This window comes from Echiichthys vipera (genome assembly GCF_963691815.1).
Source record: "Echiichthys vipera genome assembly, chromosome: 2".
Taxonomy (NCBI): domain Eukaryota; kingdom Metazoa; phylum Chordata; class Actinopteri; order Perciformes; family Trachinidae; genus Echiichthys; species Echiichthys vipera.
Genome location: NC_139827.1, coordinates 15,053,546 through 15,073,703, shown reverse-complemented (window position 1 = coordinate 15,073,703; position 20,158 = coordinate 15,053,546). Strand labels below are relative to the sequence as shown.

General features: G+C 40.3%; 2 protein-coding genes across 4 annotated transcripts in view; both read left to right on the top strand.

Annotated features, from left to right (window-relative positions):
- The window catches only part of pik3r6 (phosphoinositide-3-kinase regulatory subunit 6), a 28,088-nt gene extending 23,048 nt beyond the window's left edge, over positions 1–5,040 (top strand). For all 3 annotated transcript variants that reach the window (XM_083934203.1, XM_083934205.1, XM_083934204.1), the window contains exons 14-21: positions 86–208; positions 1,191–1,292; positions 1,458–1,560; positions 1,681–1,742; positions 1,934–2,024; positions 2,130–2,191; positions 2,332–2,438; positions 3,000–5,040. In XM_083934203.1, the coding sequence (XP_083790329.1) occupies positions 86–208; positions 1,191–1,292; positions 1,458–1,560; positions 1,681–1,742; positions 1,934–2,024; positions 2,130–2,191; positions 2,332–2,438; positions 3,000–3,165 (816 nt within the window). In that variant the 3' untranslated portion in view covers positions 3,166–5,040. The remainder of the gene's footprint in view (positions 1–85; positions 209–1,190; positions 1,293–1,457; positions 1,561–1,680; positions 1,743–1,933; positions 2,025–2,129; positions 2,192–2,331; positions 2,439–2,999) is intronic.
- Positions 5,041–5,549: 509 nt separating this feature from the next.
- pik3r6a (phosphoinositide-3-kinase, regulatory subunit 6a) lies at positions 5,550–19,925 on the top strand (the record flags this gene model as incomplete). Its single annotated transcript, XM_083934235.1, has 6 exons — positions 5,550–5,643; positions 13,497–13,617; positions 15,214–15,287; positions 17,036–17,150; positions 18,982–19,052; positions 19,813–19,925. Exons 1-6 carry the CDS (start codon positions 5,565–5,567, stop codon positions 19,923–19,925), a joined length of 573 nt encoding a protein of 190 aa, XP_083790361.1. The 5' UTR covers positions 5,550–5,564.
- Positions 19,926–20,158: the final 233 nt, after the last annotated feature.

Sequence of the window (20,158 nt, the reverse complement as noted above, 5' to 3'; positions counted from 1 at the left end):
GTTAAACTTGTCTTTTTCCCTCACTGCTGATGATTTGCCACATTTAATGTATTTTTGGGTTCACTTTTGCGTTCCTTTTTTCTAGGAAAACCTCCATCAATCCAAGGAAAGTCCCTGTGCTCTTGGTTCATATTTGAGCATGGTGGACCCGTGGTATAACTCTAACATCAAGAGTTTAGGCTGCATGATCCCCAAACTTGCTAAGATGGTATGACATACCTAAAAACAAAATTGTTTTATTGTGTTTTTAAAAGCAGGCCTATGTTAGAAAAAGCCTTTGTTTGAGGGACTTGTGAGAGAGAACAACAAGGAACACTTGATTATCTTTAGTTTAAATACTTGCATGTTTTCTCTTCCACTGTGTTGTAGCTTGTCTTTTCTGAATGATTTCCAGACATTCAATGAAAATGTGCATTACCATATCTGATTTTGTCAATGTGGCAACTGTTTCCTACCCAAGTCGAAACACAGAAAGTGTCATCTTTTTTTGCGGGGGAAATCCATGTGTGGATTTTGTTTAAACCACAGCTAGAGTGAGCTGAACTCAAAGAGATCTTAACACTGCGCTGACTCCGTAAGCTTTTAAACATGAAATAAAATTACTAGTGCAGTGTTGGTTCAACGCGGGCCGATCATCTAACTGAAATGGAAGACGTCCGTATGTAATATGAAGAAAAAGAGACGGAGATGTTACATTGTAGCAAGCTTAAACATTTTATGCATCAGTTTAACTTTAGGAATGAATGTTTTTCTGTAGATTTTTAAGTTAATGGAAAAACATATTTTTTAATGGCTGAGGTTTAAATTGGGTTTTTATTCATATGGCACGTAAAGGATGTAGTAAGGTAGTAAAGTTCAAATCTAAACACAAAACCGTAAACTGACAGGGGACATATTATGCCATATTATAATATGATAATAATAATAACTTTTTCAGGCTCTTGTATTTTCGGTTTCTACTAGAACATGTTTACATGCTTTAATGTTCAAAAAACAATTTTTCTCTTACTGTCTGTCTAAATATATACCTGAATTCACCCTTGTGAGCACTGTTGTATTAGCTGAGAAGAAGTTGACCTTTTAGTGAGTCATTATATTCACTTGATGTGACCAAAGCGTGACCGAAATTAGTTTGTGGTTAAAACATCACGCAGGCAATTGTACATGATTGTTCTCTTCTCTACCAACAGACGAACCCAGGGACGCCAAAAGAGCCCTTTGTATCTGATGTAATTTCCTACTACGTTCGCACCGCCCAGCAGCCTGTCTACTTTAGCATCTACTTTGTTAAGGTAGTATGATACATGTGTAATGTTTTGTTTCTGAGGGTTAGAAACACTGTGTACTCTCCAATTCGAATCATCTACTGAGCAAAATAGTTTTATACCAAAAGGTTTTAACACAAAAAAAAAAAATGAAATGTTTTTGGGTTTTAAACGTTGTTTGTTTTCCATTAGATCACATTCACCAGCGAGGCAAAGGATCCTGTGGAAGATGTGTTTCTTACCCATCTAGAAATTGACTTTCCAGAGTTCAGACAGATCTCAGCGTCAATTAAAGGTGAATTGGCCACACATGCACATTATTTTCCCAATGTTTTCTTTGATATTTGTGCACACCTGCCTGTCTGCCTGTATCTGTACACACTCAGGTTTGACAACATGCCTGCCTCTCAAACAGATAAACATAAGAAGAGCTCAGGGGAGATATGCGGAGCTGTTATCTCGATGAGTTACAGAAAGGTAAGTTGTTTTTTTAAATCCATTATTTCCTCATTAGATCACTGTCATGGGAGCTTCGCTGTAGCCACATGCTACAAGAATTGCTCAGAAATATCCATTTCAGATTGTGCTGTTTGTGTTTGTTTATGTGAATGCAAAACTCTTGACACTCGCATGCTTTCTTTGTGTCTGTGTATTTTTTGTGTGTCCAGGTGACATTAAGTGGCCGAGACATTGATAAAGGAATCTCAGTCAGGACGTCGGGAGCTCAGATCAATGCTATTCCATCCAATGAAGCAGAAGGTTCCGTATCTATAACTTTTCTATAACACATACAGTATACTCAGACCAAATGTCTTCTTAAAAATACAAAAAATTGTGCTTTTTTTCTCTGCCTGCATCTCATAGATCTGAACTGTTTGACACTGACACTGAATGAGTCTTCAGGAAAAGCTAAAAACAACACTGTGGTGAGTCTAGGCAGTACAAGGCTAGGCTCAAATATGTCTAGTGGATTATCCTTATGGAGACTGTTTATGTTAAAAACAATTTGTAGAATGTTCATTTATTATACAATAACCCCTTTATCCTTTTATTTTGAAATTCTCAGGAGTCAAAGATTCGGTCCAGCAACATTAAGATTCGCACTTTAGAGAGTCGATCGTTCACTGTTATACTGGATAGAGATTTTCGCAGGACCTACAGAAATGTGCAGAGGTAAGAGAGTCTAGCCTTAAGTTTAGGTCAAAATAAATAAGGTCAAATGAAGCTTTGATGTTTCATTGGTTAGAGAAATGTCATTGATAGCCAATTCTACGAGAAAGTGTTTACATGCTTTAATGTCCATAACACGTTGTTGTCATTTTTCACATACTTTCTGTCTGAATAAACCTGTAATCACCCTATGTCTGAAACACTTTCTACATATACAGTATATAGTATAGTACATTATCACAACAGTACAGAAGTCCTGACAGCTTGTTTATAGGTTTCTGAATACGGACTGTGTGCATTTCTTTGTGGAATGTACGTTTTGATACCTTCGTATTATTTATCTAGTACTTCGACCTGCTATATAAAAAAAAAAAAAGTGTTGTTGGGGTCTAGTTTGTTGTAGTTAATAAAATATGTCTTGAATACTGCATAACTGTTATTACTATTTTCTAGTATGATATTATTGGTGCATGTTTCTACATTTTAGTCATGGTGAATTTGAAGCGAGTTTCTGTGCTCTGTGCCCAAACTGAAGGCTGTATTTTGAACATGTTTGTGTTGCAGCATCGAGATCTCCCCGTGTCTTGATCCCGGATACTGCGTCCAGAAAACCATGAGGTCCAAATTCCAAAGTCCAAAGTTGGGAGAGGACAAAGACGCCGGACTGAGCAAATACATGAGCAAAGGACTCCCTCTACCAATCAACACATTTGCTGGCATCGTCACCTGATGTTGAGGAGAGAAGAGAAACTTTAGAATTAAGACCATAGCAGGAATGGTTGTTCCTTCTGTGATAACAGTCTGACACATGAAAAGACAAAAGGAATTAACTTTCAGTCATACTGAGCTGCTCCTGAACTCCATAATGTTTCATTTCTATCAGTCAGGAATGACAGGCAGGCATGTATGGAAAAAGACTATAAATAATGCAACATGTGCAGTGCTAGTGTCACTTCTTGTAGGTGATGGAATAATCAGTTGGTGTCTTTTACAGCAACAGGAATAATAATGTGTTACACAGCAGAGAAGGATTGAACTCCTAACAGTGTTTCTACTGTTGTACATATTTTATGACATTTACTAAATACATGCAGACTGGGTTGCCAAAGAACAAATCGGCCTGTGACACTTGAGAGACCAGCAGGGGAAAATAAGCAAGCAAAGGTATGTACCTGTAACAGTTTGTCTCTATAGACACACTACATTAACACTGCCTTCTTAACACATGCACACACACACACACACAAAAGAATGCAGACATGCGGACTGGCCTGACCTGTCAGTGACTGAAAACATTCAAATTGTTGAAAGAATGAGGGCTGACACTCTGTCTTTGCTGAATCATTCAAATAACTTGTTATTCCCGTACTTGTTACATAATGTATTGTAAGCTGTTATGAAGGTGCAAGCTATTGGCATTAGCTTCAGTTTGTTTAGTGTTTTGAATTGTGGAAAGTTACTAGAACCACACTATGTTCAATGCTGAAGCTAGAGCCACTAGTGTCAGGAAGCACTGCAGAAAAGAAGCAGCTTTTTGATGGACATGGGGATCATGCACTGACTGAGCTAGTTGCAACCAGCTATAAAACTGCAACAAATGAGCAAGTCCTGTTTGTTGAGTACCTATGGCAAACGCTGCTGCTCATAGCATTCGTTGTTGTCATTTGAAAAAAAAAGCCAATCCCTCCACACCCCCACGTACTGGTAGATTTTCTTTTAGCCGAACTTCTACAGTGCTCTTCATATTTCCTTTGCCGGTTGATCTACTCCAGCAGTGTGCCACTACATACTTGCTGACTGTCTTTGCAGCTAGCTCAGAAGTATTCTCTGTGTAACCGGTGATACTGGCTAGAAAGTAAAGCGTAATTGTAGGGTCAATCAAAGAACTGCATTTTGACGCTCATATGTCGGCAGCTGACCTTATTCATCATATTCCCCAACATAGATTTTTTACTAGCATTTGGTGAGTGGTGGGTGCTAATTTTAGAGCAACCATCCACTACTCAGATGTGCAAGCTCCTGTGTTTCATGCTTGATAGCATGCATGACGAAGAGTGAAACTTGTGGACACTAACAAAGTGAAACTTGCACACATGCCAGGAAGTGTTAAATGCATTGGCTGTGAGGTGTGAAAACCGATTCCCCCAATGAATAAATCATTTATCTGACACAAAATATTAAATCAAACATTTTTACACAAAACTTGTCCCCCAGAGTCTGCAGTTTGAACCAAGGCAACATTTGTTATTTCTGAATAGCAGACTGTAGAATGCCATAATTGACCAATCAGAATCAAGTATTCAACAAAGCCCAGCAATAACTGTGTGAAGCATGTCACCTGAAATTGTGTTATTACTTGACATGAATAAACTATATCCTGGAAGTTATAGACATGACACAATCACTGGTTGTTATGCATGGAAAAATATAAAGACAAGACTTTTGCCACATAATTACACACCCAAGTCAGGGGCCTATTTTTAATGCAGCCCCACAGGTATCTCAAGCAGTAAAGGTCAACAGCCTCAAGAACAGGAAGTGATGTGTCCACAACATAAAAACGTGTGTGTGTGTGTGTGTGTGTGTGCGCGCGCGCGTTGTCCTGGCAGGGTAAAATCATGTTTTAAAATCATGACACATTTTGCACATCTTTTTTTTCATGTAATTATGAAGAGGATGCCATTAAACTCGAAATGTTATTGTATAAAATAAATGATTTTGTTTTCTAAAAAAGTGTTTGTGTTTTGTAGTACACGTGGCAAATCTCTTGTTAGAGCCATCGATGAGCGGATTGAAAAGAGGAAGTGATTTTTTTTTTTTTTAGAGACCGCGGAGTGAATCCTCTCTTGCTGCGAGTACGTCCAGTAGCCACCAGATGGCGCAGTATAGTTACAATCTAACCCTGTTGAGCGCTGGTTAACACGGAGACTAAGCACAGCGACACCTGCAACAGCTGGTGGGCACCGGTTGATTAGCTCGCTCTCTCCGCCTCTACAACTTGGGAGTCTGACTGACGATGACTCAAATGACAGCAACAAATTGAGACTGGAAGACCCTCCCCTGTAGTTCCCCAGCCACTGCAACTGGAAGCGTAGAGAAAGCAAAAGGAGAAGAGCAGTTGCTGGACCGATGGAGAAGAAGCAGGGATCTTCTCATCAGTACGGTTCACTGGAGCTCAGTGAATGGAGCAGAGACACCACCAAACCAGGTTCTTTAACGATCAAACAGTGCGGTATTATCATGCGTATCCATCGACTGTATAGTTTATATAATATGGCACTTCACCTAATGTTCTTATTACCGTAACATTGCCGCAAGGAGTTACAGTGTATTTTGGTATAGTGGATTTAAGCTTACCTCTGTTTATTTTAGAATATAATCTATGGCATCACCACCAATATTTCTGTAAGGCTTCAAGGGTTTGTGATCTGTCTTGTCCCATAGGGTAACTATAGTTTGTTATTTAGTCTTTTACTTTTATAGCTGAGTTATTATTTTTTTTATAGTTGATAGAACAAATCAATTTCTAGTTGCAGTAAACACAGCAGCTCTGCAAATGTCAAGAATCCACAGGTGTTTGTTCTTCCAGGGTGTGTGTGTGTGCGTGTGTGTGTGTGCGTGTGTTCGCGCGCGTGCGTGCTTTTGTGTGTGTGTGTGTGTGTGTGTGTGTGTGTGTGTGTGTGTGTGTGTGTGTGTGTGTGTGTGTGTGTGTGTGTGTGTGTGTGTGTGTGTGTGTGTGTGTGTGTGTGTGTGATGCTCCCCTAAAGCCGCTAATAATGTGATTTTATTTGTTGATAAGGGCATTATTTACTCATTTAATTGTTTGGAAAAATAGCTAAACATGTCTATTTTCTAAAGCCCGAGGTATTATGTTATGTTATGTTATGTTATGTGTGCACGAGATTGCTGGATTAATACTGTATACAATAATTAGATTAATAATAAGCGTCTTGTTGCTGCTCATAAGTCATAGAGTGTGGTCTAGACTTACTCTATATGTAAAGTGTCTTGAGATAACTTTTATATGATTTGGCACCGTAAAAAAAAATTTAATTGAATTGAAATTAAGATGTCCTTTGTTGTCCGAGGACAACTGCATTTAGATAATGTTTGTAATTTCAGTTCTCTTCCTCTACATTGCTTTCCAATAGTAGCCTATAATTGTGTGAATGATGCTCACAGCGTCATGTTGTCAAGATTGTTTAGTCGTACTGACACACCATTTATGAAGTGTAGCCTAATGATGAAGTAGTTGACGGGGTGTGAAGTTTGCAAAGCTCTGCAGATTTTCTGGTAAAGGAATACTTCACCCTCAAAAAGATAATTTGTACATCAAGTACTCACTCCATATTACCTTGAATTTTTAAAGAAAAGCTAGTTGATCGTGTGTGCCTCTGCGTGAACGAAGACCTACGATTTTTCTCTGTCTGTGCATTCTTCGTTCACCATGGAGGCATGTGAGAAAAACAACATTTTCTTCAAGAATCCAAGGTAACACGGGATGTGCAATTGATTTACAAATTACTCTCATTATGAGGATTAAGTGTTCTTCTAAGGCCTGTTTTTTCCTCTTCACTCCTCCTTTTTTTCATCTCACTCCTCCTTCCTGTTGTTCCCACCTCTCGTTCACTACCCTCTCCTCATCCCTCCTCCTCTTTCCTCCACTTCTGCCTCTTGGTCCACTACTGTAATCTGGCTGATCCGTCTGTCAGTATGTTGTTCTACCTTTTTAGACGTAAAGCACATTGTGGCAGTGTAAAAGAGGGTTGCAGTGGGAGCAAAGAATGTAAACCTAAGTCACATCTTCATGGGTTCGGGTGAAGAGAGAGGGGGCAGGGTTTGGGAGATATACAGTTGGTGAAAAGAGAAGAAGTAAACTGTGAGAGAGTGAGGAAGGGGAGGAAGTGTGGATGATGAGAAAGCTCTAGTGATGAGTCATAACTGCTCAGTGGCAGAGTAACCTGAACTAGGCCTGTTGAGCCTCTGCAGCACAACATGTTGTCTCCAACAATACGGGAATATATTTACCAGAACTTGACAGCATGTTATGTTTTTCAGCTGACAGTCTAGTGTTTCCGTCAGCTACACGGGAATCCCCAATCACATTTATTGAAGCTTGTCTATCTTTTTGGCAGGAAAACAGGTGGTGAATGAATAATAATGCGTATCTGCTCGCAGGTGGCTGAGAGATGTGATTTTGTAGATCCTGTTTGTATTTTTAAAGCACAGCATTCCATCTGTGTTATGAATGTGGCATGACTGCTGATGAGCTATCATCTATAATGTAATGAGTATGCAGTGTGAATACTCTGTGCAATTTGAGATGAGAATACAAAAAAAGAAGTGAGTGGCTCTTTCTGTCCTTCTTTCACTCTCACTTTCTCACTATCTTTTTTGGACTTTTTATCATTCTTGTGTCCCCACCCCAAGAACGCGAAACAATCGTAGTTCTTTTAACGCCATTGGGAGGGTCTTCGTAGGTCCTATTTCAGAGTAGGAAGCCTGCTCTTCCGTCACAAGACGTGTGAGTGACGTAACGTTAAGTGTACATTTATTGGTGGAGCACATGAGCCAGTGAAGTACATAACTCCTATTTTTAACTAGCCAGCCCCTAAATGAGTAAAATATTACGACTTATTGCTTCATCCACACACTCTTTTCACAGGGGGAGAAAGCACATCGCCATTGGATCATTTTCTCTAACCAGTGTAACATGTAAGCATGATGGAATTAGCAAGCTAGCTAACCAGCCAGCTGGAATTGTCGTCCGCTCTGCTCCCGATGAAGAAGTCTGCCAGCCTTGGAGAGAGAGGTGGAGGGACCAACCTCCTTATGTAGCTTCAGTGTTCCTAGTGGCAGCATGAATGCAAACATAAAGAAAAACACTCAAAGATGGTTCTTGGGGGAGCTCTCCAGTGTGCAGTGCTTCTCTGTTTGGTCTGAAAACGCAAAGAGTCTCAAATATTTCTATCAAATCAAAACACATTTGGTTTTGGTAACTTATTACGACTGATATGCATTCCTATATGACAGCGACAAGGTCACACATTGGATGATCTGCTCCGATCCAAAAGACTACTTTCTTTTTTTATAGCAGACATACGTACTTGTCTTACTGACTTGTCACAGCAGAAAAGCATATGTGGCATTAATATAATAAGGTATCCCCTCCAGCAATTATGCAATGCAATGAATCCAGCAATTAGTTGTAGACGGATAAGAATGTATGCTGTGAGAAAAGCCTATGGTATTTGTTAAGTTCATTCATTTCATCAACTCACTGTCTTGTGTAACTTCATGACTGACATGCCATGTACAATAATGCATCTCCGACAAAAAAAAAATACTTTTTATTAATGTGTTACAAATGATTGGTATCTTATGTAGTTGCTTTATCTGAGCTGGGGTTATTTATTTATTTACATTTTTTCAAAGTGGTTTAGTTTTTGAACCTATGCACACCAACTTGATTCAATGATTAGTTTTGACATTTTGGGAAATACATCCTCAAAGCAATTACAGTCAAAAGCAACTGGACTTGGTTATTTGTCTAGGAAGACCAGATCCAGGTATTTAACTTCTCACAAGTGGGAGAGGTTAAATACCTGGATCTCTACACAAGTTAGTTGGACCAGTCCCAGCCTGGTCAGATGCGTACATGAACTGATGAAGCCTCTTGGATGAGAGGTGAAACATCTTCGTAGACAAATAACCAAGTCCAGTTGCTTTTGACTGAAATCGCTTTGAGGATAACGATGACCTGGACAAATGAGAACATTCACAGGCTTTTGGGAAATACACTTGCTTTATTGCTTTATTACCTGGTGTTAAATGAGAGGCTTGACAAGTCTGTATAAGTACGAAGCTAGGGCACAGAGGCAAATGCAGAAGCATTAGCATTAGCACAAACATGAGCTTTGAGATGTGCTGGTAGGTGTAGTTTTGAACTTTGGAAAAAAGCCAGGTTAGCTCGTTTACCCCTGCTCTTGGTCTTTATGCTAAACTAATGCCAAGTTCCCACAACATGACTTTCAAAGTTGTCAGTTTGCTGTGTCTTCTGTCCGGAGTCTTGAAATTGTTTCACACTACTTGCACTGATCTGTGACATGGAGTCACCAAACCAGGAGGAATCCCTGATGATATATAATATTGCAGCAGACAGGTTTAGAGTTGAATTTGAAGCGGTGCAGCCAGCAGCAGCGACTTCTCCAGGAGCTGAGCTTTGCCTTGCTGCTTCGCTGGTCTCTGGGGCAGCAGGGTCCATCTGCGGCCGCACATACAGTAAAGTCGATACTGTTACAGGCGCCCCCACCCCCTGGTCTCCCCTTGGCCCATGTCTTGACTCTTGAAGTCCGCCACAGCTCTTGACATTTAACCTGCTCGATACCTGGAATGTGTCTGTGAGGCACCAGTGAACTGCTCAGTTTGCCTCCCTAAAATGTTTACACATCACATTTGAGAGTGCAGAGCCAACCCCGAATTTGCCTCAGATCTGGGGCTTTTGTCAGGTAGCTCGGCATAAGGCTAATTGCCATTTGGCTCTAGCTCCATAGTTAGGGGACAGACATGACAATTCCCTAAATGTCAAACTATTCCTTTAAAATCGGAAAGAAGCCACCGAATGTCCATTTATGACACAAAAAAGCAACCATAGAAATTATTTTATTTTTTCTTTAATAGAAAGTGAATGAAATTTCACATTTCTTATGTTATAGCAAGAAATAATAATTTGTATACTTAAAAACGGATTTTTAAATATACGCTGCAACACCTCACTCAGTGTCTCCTCTGAGTTTTCAAGGTTGTGTTGATGCAACACTGACGTCAGCCGAATCTGTCATAGTAACAGAGTACACAGTGTCTCTGCGAAGATGTGTGCCTGTACTTCCTTAAGGAACACTTATTGTATGCCACACAAAGCAGACTGCGGTTGCGAGCCCCCTAACAAAGCTTTAATGCCAGCAGAGATATGATTCCATGTAAACCGGCAATTATCAGCAAGCTTGGTTAATGCTTCCCATAGTGCTTTACTTCTACCCTAAAGTCATACAATCTTTGTTTATAATGATCTACTTCTCTTCTGCTGTATTTCATGCAAGTGCAGAGAAAATGTCTCCACAGCACGCATGAACGCTACCTTCCCCGAGGCTAAAGTTACTGGAATAGAGATAATACATGATAGAGCTCTTCTAAGTAATGGTCTGTGTATGTAAACATGATTTATAGGCCCCCAGGAGGAGTCATAGACTGTCTGTTAGTGTTGGTATTGGTATCTCCCTGGTGATGTCTCAGCCCCCATGTAGTGCGGCTTTCTGCGTGGAAGTGACAGTTATCCAGGACCGCTGTGGTGCTGAATGGATCAATTCATTTTTCTTCAATTGTTAAGTCGTGACTGTCACTAATTCTACCTTAAAGAAGTTCAACCATACTTGGATTTCAGGGTAAATTAAATCTAGCTTATGCATTGCATTGAAATGTTGGACATGCTGGTAGGATTGATTCTATTGCAGCTGCTGCTGGTCACAGTGTACAGCAACACTGTGTAAAATGCTTTGATGTCATTTCATAAAGACATTTCATACTGTTCACTGTACATTTTTTATATTATTTGCTTCATTTTAGATTTCATTTTCACTATGAAGCGTCTGTTTTATTTGAAGTGGTACAGTTGAAAGGATATACAGGGAGTCGTCTGTGGAGTGACATGCATAATGAGACAGATTTAAACGCAGCATTGTGTTTGATATTCCTGTTCACCAAGCCATCAAGGCATCCTCTGTGCTGTATATGATTATTTAATTGCTTGAAAGCAGAGCTGCTTTGTGTGCGAGAGAATATTTCACCAGGGGTTATTCACTACATTGTTCTGTGGAAATAATTATAAACCATTTAGCTGTTTATATAAACATGTAGTATGCTAAAATTATTGATGGAAGGTACATTCAATTATTTAATGACTTTTCATTATGCTTGAGACAGCTTGCTGCAACTCATTTATTCTAATAACATCTAATGCTCCTGCCAGGCACATGGTGTATATATTATTACGAGAGTGTCTAACTGTCATATGACAGGATTTCCCAGTGTGATACAATATAGACTTCTTTACCTTAATAACTTAATGTGGTGCACATTCACATGTGGCTCTTTTCCAAATTTATATACCTGTATTCACCCTCTGTCTGAGATACTTTGTTTTAGTGCCTGTCTCTGTAAGCGCCCCTCTCAAAAAAGCCCAGTCTGCTCTGATTGGTCAGCATTTCCAGGTCTTTCGCATCGGCACTCTCTGCATCTCTGCACCATCATTGTAGGGAATGGCTGAAATGACACTGTAACAGCACTTTCTACCCATATATACAGATCTGTGTATCTCTCTCTCTCTCTATATATATATATATATATATATATATATATATATATACATATACAGAAGTCCTGACAGCTCGTTTATAGACACAGTTTCTGAATATATGCTGTATGCTTTGTTGATGAGCGTTTTGATGCTGTCATAGTATTTATATAGCACCATGGCCTGCTTTTGAACTAAAAATTAGACATGGAAATCTCACTTTTTACAAAATGGGGCATTTAATGTTGTATCATGGTCAACAAGCTGTAATGCTGTACGTATATAGAATAAAAGTAATGAGAGAGATGTTTCCTTTATTATCCAAGCAAGGTGAATCCTGATGTCACATTAAAATACTACGGAATTTAGGTTGGCCACTAATTGCATTGATTATATGCACCTGTGTTTTGGAAGTATAGGCTGCAACTAACTTGCTTCTGTTATTGATTACTTTATCATTTGTTTTGCAAATGATTGCTCAATTGTAAAGTAATTGTTAGAAAATTGTGGAAAATGTCCAGCACAGTTTCCCACAACTTCAACCTTCTTCCGACAAACAGAACAAAAACCAAAAGAGATTCCATTCACTGTACAATGATATAAAAGACAGAAAAGGGGCACATCCTCACAATGGAGAAGCTGGAACCAAAGACGTTTTGGAGGTTTGCTTCATAAATTACCAAAACGATTATACCAATTATCAAACTTGTGGCTGACACATTTTCTATAAATTGACTAAGTGATTGTTTGACCAATCATCTCTATAGATTCTGTACATACGGTGTGTTGTGATTACACAACTCAACTGACTCTACAGCAGACAAAGGCGGGGTAGACAGGAGTGCAGCGTGTGTGCGTGTGCGTGTGCGTGTGCGTGTGCGTGTGCGTGTGTGTGTGTGTGTGTGTGTGTGTGTGTGTGTGTGTGTGTGTGTGTGTGTGTGTGTGTGTGTGTAAATTACAGCTATAGGCTTTAGTATTGAGAGGGAGAGATGTGAGTTCTGCCAACCACTGACACATGGTAACTTGGCTGTGACTCTCTGCTCCTTATCAAGCAGTCAATTACAGAGTGCATCTGCTGCAGCTGTTTATACAGTTCAAAATGCGTATCCACATGGATTTATTGATATGCAGTGCAATATTGGATATTGGAAATGTGATCATTTTTTAAAAGCTCCAGACGGTACTGTCTATGTGTCTTCCTGTCTCTAGACATTTTCTCTTGTGAACTCCAGAAAATGTCAGACGAATCAGGTGCAGATATTGACCTGGGTTTTCCTTTAACACATGTAGCCCATAACAGAAGATTCTCTGTGCCAGACATGTTCCCTTTTACCGATTGACAGAAGCATCAACACGGCTACTCACTAGCCTTAAATACCTAGCACAATATGCTGCTCTGTTCACTCCATTGGACATTACATAGACTTTGTATTAAGGAGCTGGAAGGGTAAAGTCTGGGTAATGTCTAGATGATTTCAGATTGCAGTATTGCATGTGCGAAAGGGTATTCTGTGCAGTACCTGTCAGTTAAAGTAGGTCACTGTGATCTCAAATCTAAATAAACGGTAAATGTTTTTGACGTGTGATATTTGTCCAACACACAGTCTTTTGCAGCATTCAGCAAGACTAAAAGCTCTCTCTCTCTCTCTCTCTCTCTCTCTCTCTCTCTCTCTCTCTCTCTCTCTCTCTCTCTCTCTCTCTCTCTCTCTCAGAGGACGACGTGGTGTCTATGGCGGACTCCACCATCACCGTGGATGACATTGAGGGGGAGCTTTTTAAGATTGAGAGGATCAGGGACGTCTTGGTCAGGAGGGAGTCAGAGCTCAGATACATGTGAGTGGCTCTACAGTTTGGTGTCATGCTGCCACCTGCAGTCAGTGTGATTAATGGAGACCAAAAAAGGTTCAGTAATAATAGACTCCAGAGGGTCAGTAGACAGGAGTATCCACCTCTTTACAGATCATTTCCTAATCTTAACCAATTGCCCAGTCATGCAGTAATCATAATTTATTTGCCTGAACACAATCTCTGTTACCAAGAAAGAAAGAATTGAACATAATCCGTAGGCTTTTCGAAATTGTTCAATTTGAGTGGTGTTGTTGGGTGTTGGGGTCACTTAGGACAGCTCAGGTTACATGTTAATGATAAAAAGTGGATCACAAAAATGTTTTTTAGCTTAATGTCCACAATTGAATTGAATTAGCATAATAACATGCTGATGGTATCATGTTAAACTTTACTTTGAACCAGAAACTCCTCAGAAATGTAAAGTTTATACAGCACAACACTCTTAGAAGCACTACCGCTTAAAGTTGTCACCCATAGTTCCAAACACAAGGACGAGTCAAGGCAACGATACCAGCCAATCACAGCACAATAGGGCGGGACTAGGCCGAGCATAGGTGGGAAAAAAATACACGCGCACACACACACACACACACACACACACACACACACACACACACACACACACACACACACACACACACACACACACACACACAGTGACTTCATTCTCTGCTCAGAACTTCATTCCTATACTATATCTTTGGAAAGCCCCCTGAGTGTGTGATTTCCAAAAGCAGTTAAAATCATTAAAGCTATTTTTCCATTCAGAGCACAACCTGCTATCTCAAACATATCTCCTCGCAATTGTGCCTCTATTCTCTCTCATCATTTCTCTCAATCACACCTCAAGCTGGCCCCCATTATCATTTCATTGGCTTTACCTTTGCTTCCTCTAAACAGGTTTATTGCAGGGATATTTATTCATCTACTCGTCTGAAAGACAGGCAGTAATGCTGCTCAGAAAGGGGGTAGGGGGTGTGAAGAGTGGCGTGTGTGGGGAAACAAGCAAGGGTCAGGCGGATAAAATGTGAGAATGAGAGACTGGGGGAGCAGGTGGAAGGGAAGAGGACTGAGATAGAGAGTCAGCGTCCACAAACAAACTAATCGCAAGGTGTGTTTAATTCAGGTAAATTAGGTTAAGCGTATCATTTGTATTCCAGACCTCATGGCCATTTCTCCACCGACACTGTATAGAGCATCTTACATGACAGGTAGATGAGACACAGTGATAGGACTCTCGCTCTGCTGCCGTTGATGAATGTGTGCAACGTGGGTGAGTGTGCGTCTGACCCTCCGAGTGCGTCTAACTCCATCAGGGGAGAAAGTCAAAGAGGGCCCTCCACACCACCTCAGTGACAGCAATAATCCACTGAGTCGGACAGCCTTGAAAGAGAAAGAGCACCATACAAAGAGAGGCTCAGAGACGCCACAGGGATTTCTCCTTAGAAAAGATTGTGCCATCTCCCTTGTGAAATAAAAGATCAACATGAAGCTTTTTCTGTTTGTATTTCATTTCCTTTCCTCTCTACCCTTTAAAGTAAAAAGCTTATGTGTTTCTTTTGTTCTATCATGCCTGTGCAGGATGGATGACATTCAGTTGTGCAAGGAAATCACTCGTCTGAAGAAGGAACTGCAGAAATTGGTGTCAATACCAGGTAGGAGTTCTGCGGATACTGACAGTTGTTGTTGGATGATAAAATACAATTAAAGAGAAAGAAAGTTCGGGGAAAAAAGCTTTTTTTTTTTTTTTTTTTAAAACAGTTGAGAAGATTCGTAAGCAGTAGGCAATGGGGGGGGGGGGGGGGTGAGCAGGCAGTTACACTTAGCTTTATGCTTTCACAGCTTAGCATAAAGACTGGAAAAAGAAGGAACAACTAGCCTGGATATCTCAAAAGAAAAGATTGGCTACCAGCGCCTCTAAGGCTCTCTAAATAACGTGTAAAAAATCTGAGTTTATCAACTTGATCCTTTCACCCAGCACTTCTTTTTTTTATTCATATTTTTATTCATCAGGCAGAAGTACAGTAGAAGCAATAAAATTATATATATATAGATATATATATATCTATATATATATATAGATATACATATATATATATAGGTAAAGGTAAAGAGAGTTCTTGATTGCGTTGAACGCTGACCGTTTTTTAGCCAGAGCAGCGTTGATGTCGGGATAGACTCTCAGCTCGGAGCCGCGGTAATCCATCTTGCGTTGTCTGGCGCATCTGAGGACTTTTCTTTGTCTTGAAAGCGGAGGAATTTGATGATGAAGGCTCTCGGTTTCCCTGCAACGGCATCACCTGGTCTGGGTGCCTGGACCGATTTTCGAGGTCCTCCACACGTTCCAGGAGCACTGTGGCTTCGGACTGCAAGGTCTTGACAACAGCTTCCATACCTGTGATTTTCTCTAAGTTTTCTCCCACCAGAACTTCAGTTTTAGTGAGACGGTTGTTAAATGACGTCACCTGCTTACCCAGAGAATCGACTGACTGCTTCAGGGATTCAGTTGATCATTGAATCAGTATAGTAATGTCTGCTTTGAAGCTATCACGTTGTTGGCTGGATAAAGCCTCAAGGTCGATCTTGGTGACTGGGTCGGGGTGGCCTCCGCTGTCGGTGCTACTGTCCCCGGTGTTCGGCAGCTCAGGAGCGGCAGTGGCCATGCTAGCTAAGCTGAAATGCTAGCTGCTGGAGTTGTTACGGTTGTTACTGACGGTTGGAGATTAGGGTTTTCAGCACTCATAACGTCGTAGTACTCTTTCCCACATAAAAATTGAGTAATGTGCGAGTCAGTCCTAGGAGAAGCACTGTTAAATTGGTAGACTTGAAAAATAAATGATAAGTTCAGCTGGACCTCCCTGCTCGCAAATCTGCTCTCTACCTCATCAAACTGGAAGTCCTCACCCAGCACTTCTGTTCAGTGTTGTTAATTTTATATTTCTGTTAATGCACAGATTGAATAATCCAATTAAAGGTGATAGTATGCATATTTTCGAACTTACTAGGTAGGTGTTTTCCCCCTGCTTCCAGTCAGCATCTTACTGTAAGCCAGGCCAATCACTTCCTGTATGCACAGCACCTATTGCACGTCTGTCTGTTTGCTGTACAGACTGTAAAGCCCCTTGAGGCAGACTTGTGATTTGTGATATTGGGCTGTATAAATAAAAGTGACTTGATTCCAGTCATATTTTTAATGCATAGAGCACAAGAGTGGTATCATTCTCCTCCTCTTATTCCCAGCCACGAGACTAATAATTCTGTCTTGAGTGTCTTTAAGCGTCATTTTGTCTTTAAATTAGTTGATTCCTCATAAAATGATTCATTAATTTGTTTGTTTATTGCCGCATTATATTTGTGATAAATCTGGGGCAAACACTAGCTACTCACTTGTATTGTGCTGCAGATAATGACAAGTCAAACGAGGATCGGCAGAAGGAAGAAGAACTACTGCAGCAGATCCACAAGCTGGTCGAAACCAGAGATTTCCTCGTGGACGATGTGGAGTTCGAACGACTCAGGTGTGCTTCTGCCATAGGGTTTCATTACAGCTTGGTAGGAGTCCTTTGGTCGTCTGTCACCGCAGGCTGTGAATGAATAATTAAATATAAACTAAAAAATTAAAAAAAAGACACATCCTTCTGCACATACAAAGCCACCAGATAGATATGCAGTGCACAAAGAGTAGGCCGCCTACCCATGCAGTAAGATAGCGATCAGATTGGAGCCTCGCTTATAGTCACTAATGCTGGTAAAGTTGAATCTCAGTTCAGTATCATCCGTACGCATGCTTTCACAAAGCCACCCCATTGCGCTCCATTAACACAGTGGAACATTTCCTAAGGCACAGCGCTGTGAGAGAGTGCACCGCTGAGCGCACAGCAGAGAGCCATTCCAATTAAAGATGTGTCAGCATGCGTCAGTGAGCACCGCAAAAGGAGGTTCCATTGGTTAAAAAAAACAGTTGTCATGTATTCCGTCATTTCTTCAGGTGCACCAAGCTTCTTACGCCTCTGCTGGCTGTTGATGCAGGGGATGAAGAGAAGCATTTAACATTCCAGATCCTGACGGTCCTTCACCACACAGAGTATACAAAACACTACAGGGCACTGTCTTAAACATTATATTTTCTTAATGTAGAGATGACAAAGATGTGTAAAATGTAAAGTAAAATGTAATTTGATGTGGGGTTATTGTATCTGTATTGTCTTCTCCTGCAATCGTAGAGAACTTAAAGGTCCCATGTTGTAAAAAGTGAGTTTTCCTTGCCTTTTTAATTATAAAGCAGATTAAATTGTATATAAATACTATGAAAGTATAAAACGCTCAATCCACAGAAAATTGCACACAGTCCATATTCAGATACTTTGTTTTAAAACGAGCCATTAGGACTTCTGCATGGCTGTGATGTCACAACTATAAAAGAAAGACCTGGAAATGCTGACCAATCAGAGCAGACTGTGCTTTTTCAGGAGGGAGGCTTAGAGAGACAGGTGCTAAAACTGAGCGTTTCAGGCAGAGGGTGAATACAGGTATATTCAGTTAGACAGTATGGGAAGAATAATGTGTTTTTTGAACAATAAAGCATGTCAACATGTTTTAGTAGAAACCTAAAGTATGAACCTGAAAATAGGCATAATATAGGACCTTTTAACAGTTTTATTTTGCAGCAGTTGAGTAACACTGCTTAGTCACCTCTAATGAAAGGATATTAATGGACCTCTGCATACTTCCTTCTATATATATAATTTGACCCATTAATTCTAGGTTTAATCTTCTCTCCAGTCCTATTTTCAGGCAGTAGCAAGCAACGTTAGTGAGCAACATGTTGGCAGCTGACAGCATGTTGTGAAGATGCTGGGGACTGCTGGGATTGTGAGAGGCAGGAAGTAACAGAACAACAGTAGGCTAAAAGACTGCAGAGAGGAGAGGATGTGACGCTGCTTAAGGCCATGTTGTCCATGCTGATAAATAGAGATCTTTCTGTTGTTATATCACTCTTTTTTTCCCCTGACCACAAGAAGACAATTTGTGCAGTTTCTATGTTGTTGTCGATTTAATTTTCACAGAACACATCAGATATCAACTTATATTTATAGAACTACACCAGAAACAGCCAAACATTCAATTTTGCAGGATAAGTTTATTTATGAATAAATCATTTTATTACATTTATTAGTCAAACCTCTCTCAGTAAATCTAAGCTTATCCAGCAGCCATTCCTATCAGGATATATTTTGTTCAACGTCTCTTTTGTGTTCTGATGGCAAGTTTAAATTATAGTCCAAGTGCTTTATGTATTCATGTATTTCTGTGTATTGTACGTAAATGTTTTTTTTTCAATCTCTACAGGGAGAAAGAAGAAGATAAAGAAATGGCGGATTTTCTGAAGTCCAAATTCCCAAGAAATATGAAGAAGAAAGGTATTTCAGCATTAAAGTACCAACACACAGGGTTTATATTGGGATTTGTTATGTGGGGGGGGGGGGGGGGGTCTCTATAGTTTCATGGTTTTCTAGCTACCAAAGATTAGAAGAAACCTGCAGTGAACTATCTTGCGTTAAAGTTCTAGTATCATTTTGTAAAAGCAAAATATTGTTGAAGCAGATATCAGAGCAATTTACATTGTGTTTTTCTCCCTACCTCTGCCATCTATGCTGTCTGACTATCTGAGAGCACGTCTTCTTTTAGCGGATTAATAGAGGAGGGCAACCAGCGTTAAAGTGGATTGTCTTCGGAGTCTCACAGTCTCAGACTTTGAACACCACTGATCTACAACAACAAATGTGTTTTTGTCATTGTTTGAATTATTAGACTGAGATATTTAAAAAAAAATGTATACATTGTTGAAGATGTGCTAAGTTAAGGCTGAGCCCCTGACAGCACCAGGCCCAATTTAACCCCTGTCAACAAGTAGGAGGAAACATGGCAAATCCTCCTGAGGACTTTGAACGATGAAGCTTCACACATCCACTGACCGATTCACCATAAAATAGAAATGGGAATACTGACTGAGGCTATGCTATCTGAAAAATATGTCTCTGTGTGCTTCTCAGTCAAATCATTAATCAGTTGAACTCTTTTGTCCATTTTTTTGTTTTTTTTGCATATATATGCACATAATACAATACACCACAACAATATTTCATCGTTTCCTCACAGTGTGATTTCTCTGGGCTTCAGGTGTACCAGCCAGACGGGCGCCCCCCAGGGCTCAGCAGGCCTCTTCTCCATTTGCCAAGACAGGCCTCACCTTACTGAAGGAGTGCTGCGGCTTCACCTGCTCCATCATGTAGACTGGAGTCAAAATGGAGGGCCCCGCTGCAGCACTGACACAGGGGCCTCCAACCAAAATTGGTCCACTCCACAAGAGTCAGTATTTCCAGTTTCAGCTTTTCAGTCCGAGAAAGACTTTGAAACGCAGATGGGGCAGTACGGACGCAAGTTAAGAATTTCCCAAAGGAAGAACAAAGGATGCAAAGATCATGTGGTGTGTTATCAATGCCAAGACCCCAGTTTGTCTTGTTGG